Genomic DNA, 8175 nt, shown 5'->3' with positions numbered 1-8175 from the left:
TATATAATGGCATAGTGGTTAGAGCCATGACTTAGTAGATGTTAGAAGGATTATATGAAATCGTGTCCACTAAATAGGTTCATCTAGAGGAATTAAGTGATAAGGGACACAATGGGTAATTAGATGGGTTTGACTTTGTATTGCACCTCATCTACTATAGTTCAAAATTAATTCAATTACTATTAAAGAGAGAGACTATTTGTGTGTGAGTGAGAGAATCTATATGAGACAATCCAAGTCTCTCGAAAAGAAACGGGAGGTCAAAGGGTTTCGATGTAGGTGTGGCCCATGGTTCCGATGTAGAAACTACCCCAACCATGGTTCTAGGCGGTGTAGCTCACGTTTCCTTATTTTCTTAATTGGTTCTACACCATGTCGAGTTGCTTTGAAACCCGTTTCAATTACTATTAAAGAGAGAGACTATTTGTGTGTGAGTGAGAGAATCCATATGAGACAATCCAAGTCTCTCGAAAAGAAAGAGGAGGTCAAAGGGTTTCGATGTAGGTGTGGCCCATGGTCCCGATGTAGAAACTACCCCAACCATGGCTTCTAGGCGGTGTAGCTCACATTTCCTTATTTTCTTAATTGGTTCTACACCATGTCGAGTTGCTTTGAAACCCGACATCTGAGGGCGTTTGGTTCTTCTTTGGTTTTCTACTTCATCAAAGAAGAGGACGAGTGGTGCATGTGTGTCCACATTCATCGTCTTCCCTTGTCCATTAAAAACTTCATTGGCTACATGTTGGTGAGTATTAGAAAAGTTATTGTTAATATTTTGTAGTTTATTCTCTCTATGTTGTTTTAGCTCTAAGATATATCTCCCTAACTTCTTTATATCTAGAGTATCTAATAGTTTGGAGAGGGTGGGAGAAGGTCCGAGTATGTCTTGGTATTTTTCCCTTATCTCGGCGTAAGTTGGACACTTGCATGTAAAGTGGTACTCACCTCTATTTCCATGTGACATAATCTACATATCCGTTCCTCTCTAGGGACCCCATTAGTACGACCATTCTCAATATCAAGTTGGTGAGATGATATTCGAAGTTATCCAATGGCAACCCTTAGTGCATTTGGTAAGAATGTATCTAGTATTTTAGTCGTGTAATAAAACCTAACTTAGAGAAGTGGATGAAGTGTTCCTTATAGTACAACATTTTAGATGGGAGTGACTCTAATGGGGTGATCCATTTATACCGAGTGTAAATTTGGCATATTTCTTGGCATATTAATTTATTACGGTCCTCATGAGAGATTAAAATTTGCAAGAAGCCAACTCACCATCATGTTATACCAAGAGCTAGTATATCCGGACTCATAAAGTATTTGAGATGCCTCAAAAGCACATGGTGAAGGTTTTTCTCACTATCTAAATACTATCTACAACGTTGAAAATACAACCAAAACCAAACATCTGAGGATTGATGTGGACTTGGAGAAGGTTTTCGAGCTTGGTAAACTAGTGATTTACATTAGGAGACATTTGGATTTCTTCACATTGTAATGTGAAACCCAATTTTTTTGGTTAGGGTAGAGTGGAAACATGTGGTTTGATAGGTCTCACCATACCCCATCTTGTTAGCCATCTAGTGGGACATATATTAGTGGCTTCATTCTCGATTTAAAAAACAAACGTATTTAAAGGGAAGACGTCTATTCCAATGTTCAATGCGCCATTATTTATTGTTGCACATTCACATGCTTAAACAAAAGAAATGAGAATCCTCGAATATGGAACACAATCATTTTGCATCTATAGTGAAACATTGTGTAACATAATTTATCATCATTGAAATGAAACTAGACATTGATCTTTGCACGGTTTTGTAGGATCCACGATATTAAGTTTCATTATTAATAAATAAATAAATAAATCTTCCTACATATAGGAAGACAATGCATTCACCAATTCATATTAATTGGTATGAAAGAAAGAGTTTCCTAAAGCCATGTATTTTTTTTATCAATCCTAGAAATGAGGAAGATAATTCAAGCATCTATAATTTAGAGCCACCAAAGGCGAGTTTGATAGAATTTTGTGACCTTGGCAGTTGAGTTGCCAGTAGGTGGCGTAAAATTGAAGTTGCTGGCGATAGTGTAGCCATAGACGCCACGAAAGTCACCAGTGCCACCTGTCACGGCTAATTCGAAGGGTTGTCCACTACCAAAGTCGGCCTCACCTTGTGTGGTGAAAGTGCCCTTGAGACCCCCTTTCTTGGGATTAACGTAATGCACAACAGTGTTGACAACAAAAATGGTGGCATTGACAGTGTTGGAGGTCACCACAGAGGTGCCGCGAATGACGCCCAATACTTGGGATGTTGGGTTTCCTGTCTTGGTCAATGTGTAGTTATAAACCACTTGAAGGCCAACACCAGTGAATGTGCCTTTGGCCGGAGGAACAGCTGCTGAGACCATCCCAAACTCATTCACCCCAAGTTGTTGTTGTGTGTAGTACTTCAATACCACCTTCTTTTTTGCTGCAACACATGCCGCCATTAGAAGCACCATGAGTACCATCATCTTCATGTAGGAAATGTTATATCTAGACGCCATTGCTATAAGTATTGAGATGAATTCTAAGTACTGATGATCAGGTTTTCAAGAGAGATATGGAATGACCTTTGCAAGGATTTGGCTAGCTTTAAATACAACATGTAGAAGCTTAGTTTAATTGTATGCCATGCTTACTTTTGTGAGCACGAAATGATATTTTAATTTCATCGTGACACGATCATGGAAGTAAAGCTCCGAAGGCATGCATGGCAATATCGTCATGATGAATTTCATGTATTCCAAGTTGACCATTCAATAATATGACTAGTTAGTTCCAATATAACTTTTAATTTTCCATTCAATATTAAAGTGCATCATAAATCACCATTACAAGCATCACGATTTCCCCAAACATCATTTAATGTAAAAGGAATAAAGAATTTAAGTACAAATATTTTATCCTAAACAACTTTTGAGAATATTAAAGAGGCAACTCTCTCCATGATGGTCTGGTTCATAATTTCGGCTAGCCCGTTCAACATTGGCGTCTTCAGCACAATATATTCAAGCCGGATTCCCTTTTACCGACAGTTCTCCTCGAACTGCCCTCGGTATTCACTGCCATTGTCCGTTCGGACCACCTTCAAGTTCCATCCAATTTCTCTCTCGGCTCTCACCTGGAACACCTTGAAGACACTCATTACTTGATCCTTCGTCTTTTGCACGTAAGCCCACAACTTATGACTATAATCATTTATGAAGGTTACGAAGTACTGTCCACCGAAATGAGACCTTGCATTTGCTTAGCACACATCGGTCTGTACAAGTTCGAAGGCAGTTTTCCTCTACATCAGAGGCCTAGATCGAAAGGTGGCTCTATTTCGTTTGTCGGCCAGGCAGTCGACACATTTGTCCAAATGCACATTCTTCACCTCCGGCATGAGTTGTTTTCCGGCCAACATCTCCATACCCTTCTAACTCATGTGAGATAGCCTCTTATGCCACACCTTTCCGGTTGTGTCGGCTGCCGCATTTACCTCATTTCGGCTCAGTCGTACATGCATCACGTATAATGTATTTTACTTCTTGACCCGAACCACGATCAAGTTCCCTTTGCAGAATTTCCATGTGCCATTTCGGAAGTGACCGCTATAACCTTCGTCATCGAGCCGTCCGACCAATATTAGATTCAAGCAAATCCTTTCGAGTCATAATATGAGTGTCATGATCCTTTCGATGCATGATGTGAGTGCTATCATGACACCCTCCACACTTGTTCGAGAAACTTGGGCATTAACCAATGTAAGACCCAAGAGAAGGACAATGGCAGTGAGGAAGCAAGGGCCGACGTAGATGCGTGTGACAGAGAGTGAGCCAAAGAGATGGCTATGGACAAGATGACAAAAGCAAAAGCCGATAAAGATGAGAATCCCTCCACACAGGTTCCGGAGAGTTTTGCAATTATGCCCGAGAACCAACATAAGTCCAGAGATGGAAGGTGGCGGTGAGGAAGCGAAGGTCAAAGCTAATACATATGATGAAGAGGTCAAACAAAGCACAATAGTGCATGATGAGGGCCAAACGAACGAAGTGAATTCGAAGGGCATTCTGTAGGATTTGATCACAATATCTAACTCGAAAGAGGACACCATTACAAAGATCGAACCATCGATGGTCAACTCTCACGTGAGAGCATACTATGAAAAAGGAAGAAGCGGAAAACATGCGTTGTCATGGCCTCCTCCGCCTTCCCCAACCATAACCCTTCATGCACCATGCCTGTGTTGCTTTCATTTCGATCACCTTTATGGACAAGACACTTCAGTCTTCCTTCTTCTATCAATCCAAGCTTGTCTTTGTTAAGCCTCATCCGAACATTGACTGTGACTATTCCTTGTAGCCCATGCTTCAAGTACATGCTCACATTTAGGCCCTTAGACTACCAGATGATGCAAAGCTTTGTCGAGGTTTGGATGGTCCCCATGGCTATGGTGGAAAGAGTGGTCGTGGTGGCATTGGAAGAGATCTAAGTAGGCAATGAGCGGGTTCAAGGTCAGTCTCAATCATAGATAGTTAGGTTATGAAGAAAGGAAAATATTCAAAGAAGGAATAAAGTTTTCAACTAGGCGGATGTAGCTCAGTACCACACTTGGCACATACCAGTGGATGTGCAGGTTTGGTGGGGGTGAATGTGTTGTGATTCTTCACACATGATATGAAAAATAATGAAATAATTATTTTAGATTAGCTTAATGGCTTGGTATGAAAAGATGGACGTGTTCAAGAGCTTCCGAAACTATATATGAAACGAACAACTACCTATCAAGTTATGTGAGTATAAAGCTTGAGAAGATGGGAAACAGAACTGTAAGGTAAATAGGAAAACATCGGATCTAGCAATATATAAGTAGACCCAGAACCCATTACTTTGTATTTGTGTGTTTGGAGCATATAACAGTTGTGGTGATTAAGGCCAAACTGTTTAGACGAACGGATGAGACGGAATTGCCTGGATGGCCTCATGCGGATGAACTAAAAACGATTTTGGAATGGGATCGACGGGTCAGGATGCATGGGACGTGCAGATTGGTCGGGATGCACGGGCCATCACGTAATTGAACGTGGAGGCCATGCAGTTAAAGTAAACGTTATTTGGGATGCCGTAATTGAACGTGAAGTCCATACAACTAAAGAAACACCATGTGGGACGCATGCAACTGAATTGGAGGGATGGAAACTGGAGTTCCTTCATGCAAGTGTACCTTCGAGTGGTAACAAAGAAAAATCCTACAACGAGGGAGTGGCTCAGAAAATCTTAGAATTTGGGGGAAAGGAAAAATCTATCAAAGAGAAAACCCTAACCCTAATTTTCCTTACAGAAGCCATATCTCTCTCAAAAACCCTAATTTTCCTTACGGAAGTCATATCTCTCGAAAATCCCTAATTTTCGTTACGGAAGCCATATCTCTCAAAAAACCCTAATTTTCCTTACGGAAGCGATATCTCTCAAAAACCCTAATTTTTCTTATCTATTAATCTTTTTAATCCTAAACTTCTATAATCATAATCTTGGGATAGATTGTAATTTTCTTTTCTTTCCTAATAAAAAATTACTAAATTTTCTCATTTCCGTTAATTCTTAAAGTATAAACGCACGAATTTGATATCCTCTAGTCGAAGGCCCCGAGGTCCCGCCTCAACTTCACGTGTCTTTGTCATACCTTCACGACAATGTGTGATCAGGAGAAGGTGGGTCTCCTCACGGATAAAGGGCTCATGACTGACTGGACTATTGTTAAGAGAGTATGTAGTCATTTTGACAAGCAGCGGGAGTGGAACGATGCGGGGGTGTCAACGGCCGGACCAACCACCGGGAAGAGGACGGAGGAGATTCCGACTCCGTCGGAAGATACTAGGAGGTGGCTCGAGTCGGGCGTGGTTCCAACCGACGTGGTGAAAGGCCTATTCGGGGGCACAACTCTGGAGGAGCTAACGAGGATGGTACGAGAACTCCAGATTGCCCAAGCTCGGAGGGAAGGCGACGGCGAATCACATGATCGGCGCCCACCAAACGACCAGAGGTGCATGTGGTGCAATGTCGTCCGCCACATGCGAAGAGAGTGCACCAATTTTGCTGAAGCACTCTACAACAATGTTGTGTACCTCTGGAATAGACGGGTGCACGTATGCGACACGTGAAGGCCTCTCGAGGTGAACACCTAAAGATGTGGCATGAAGAGGCTAATGGAGGATGCCGCATCTCGGAACACCGAGGCCATTCACTACTCGGTGTCGGCAGGGATTTGGGTAGGCAAAGAGAAGGGCATCGGATCCGGAAGTAGTACCAGACTCTCGTCACTTGTGCTAAAGGGCCTATCTAGCATGTGGTTAAGGAAGGAAGAAGAGGGTCCAAGAGGACACCGGATGGGATAATCTAGTAAAAGAGAAAACCGGCTTCGTGGAAGCTGCGTGCTAGAACTATGAGGTTCTGGTAGAAGATAAGCAGTTCGGAAAGGCCGGTCCTCGAACCGGTATGAGACCCGGAGTGGGCCGAAGAAGAATGATGAAGGCCCAGCTAGCTCACAGGAGAAGAAGAAGTTGTCGGGCTTTCGACAGAACTAGAGCCAGAGAAGCCAGAGCCAGAGGTGGGACAGAAAAGGAGTTTCCGGATAGCCACTATATGATCCTGCACTGGTCCATAGTGACGACAGACACCCTGGTCCAGATCGGGGATGTGAACGAGCTGGTGGTGGCGTTGATCGACCACGAATCAGAAATCAATCTGATGTCGATGGACTTCTATAAAAAGGGGAAGTGGATGATCAACACGAAGCATGGTTGGAAGATACACATGACAACCCGCGCTACCGAAGAGCTTCATGGTGTGTGCCTGAACATCAAGGTGAAGGTCGGTGATGTTGAAATAGACCTACATTTCTTCGTGTAGGAGACATCCTCCCACCCGGTAATTTTTGGCAAACCTTACGTTACGGCGCATTGGATGGAAACGAAGGTGCTGGACAACGGTTTGACATATGTGAGGGTAAAGAGTCAGTACGGTAAGCACTCCGTCCACTTCTTAATAGTAAGGCCGAATCATGAACGAAACCGAGATTCTCTCGGCGGCGAGAGCCGAGACGATCTTTAGAGAGGAATGTCAAGGCATGGGGCCACGATATGTACCATAAGTAGGAAATTTTGGCTCTTTGGAAATGGAGGTTGTACTATAGCTGACATTGGAGGCCGGGAGAAGAAGGAAGTTGAAAGGCGTCTGAAGCAAGGTGGAGCCTTGGACCTTGACGACTCGAGTAGCAGTGTCATGGAGGTGGTCTCATTCAATGACACCCTTGGGGAGATCAAGAGGGTAGTCGAGGAGGATTTTAGCGAAGACCGGGTTGTTCCGGTAAATTCCGTCGAGATTTAGGAAGTCATGGCGGACTTTGGGAAGATGATCAAGTCGGATTAGACGGCCCGAGTAGACACAAAGTACAAGATTGTGGACTGGAAGGTGAGGCCAGTCGTAGCTCCCTTGCCGGAGGACAACTGGGATTAGATGAAAGGGGTCACGACAGACCCAAGTTTACAAGAACTGGCTAGCATAGGGCACTGGTTCACCGACGAGATGCTATGGGAGCTGAAGATCACTGGGGTTGGCTTCCTACTTCCGATGGAGTTGGACCAGTTTCAGAGGATGCTCGAGAGGCATGCGGAAGCCTTCTCGTTCTTGTCCGGGAAGATCGTGTGCGTCGACCCAAGATTCGTAGAACTGATGGTGATCTTGACGGGAACTCAACGTTCCTTATGCGCAACGCTCAGCCACAACCAAGCTTAGAATGATACACAGAAAACGGGAAATAAAACACGACACAAAGAAGAAGATAATACACAGGAGGTTCACGTGGAAAACCCCAAACTAGGGGAAAAACCACGGCAGCCCACAAGCTGCAAACTGTCACTATGTAAGAATATACAACAGTGAGCTCACTGAGGCACCGACCTCGTGCTCACAGATCTTCGCCACAAGCGGCAGTTACCACGGAGGCAATGACCTCTTTCTCTCTCTCTCTCTCTCTCTGTACAGTTACGCACACTGATCTCGTGCAAAATAGAAAATGACAACAACAACTAAAAGTTTGCCCTAAGTCATATTTATACTAATATGACTTTTCGGCTATTTACAAA

At 43.5% G+C, this 8175-nt stretch overlaps 1 protein-coding gene across 1 annotated transcript; it reads right to left on the bottom strand.

Annotated features, from left to right (window-relative positions):
* Positions 1-1817: 1817 nt before the first annotated feature.
* On the bottom strand, positions 1818-2599 carry LOC147867409 (uncharacterized). Its single transcript, XM_087339603.1, has one exon. It carries the CDS (start codon positions 2551-2553, stop codon positions 2002-2004), a length of 552 nt encoding a protein of 183 aa, XP_087195729.1. The 5' UTR covers positions 2554-2599; the 3' UTR covers positions 1818-2001.
* Positions 2600-8175: the final 5576 nt, after the last annotated feature.

This window comes from Azolla caroliniana, unplaced genomic scaffold (genome assembly GCF_043228905.1).
Source record: "Azolla caroliniana isolate FFs.n. ecotype wild unplaced genomic scaffold, voAzoCaro1.0.p SCAF_2, whole genome shotgun sequence".
Taxonomy (NCBI): domain Eukaryota; kingdom Viridiplantae; phylum Streptophyta; class Polypodiopsida; order Salviniales; family Salviniaceae; genus Azolla; species Azolla caroliniana.
This window is presented reverse-complemented; position numbering and strand designations above follow the sequence as displayed.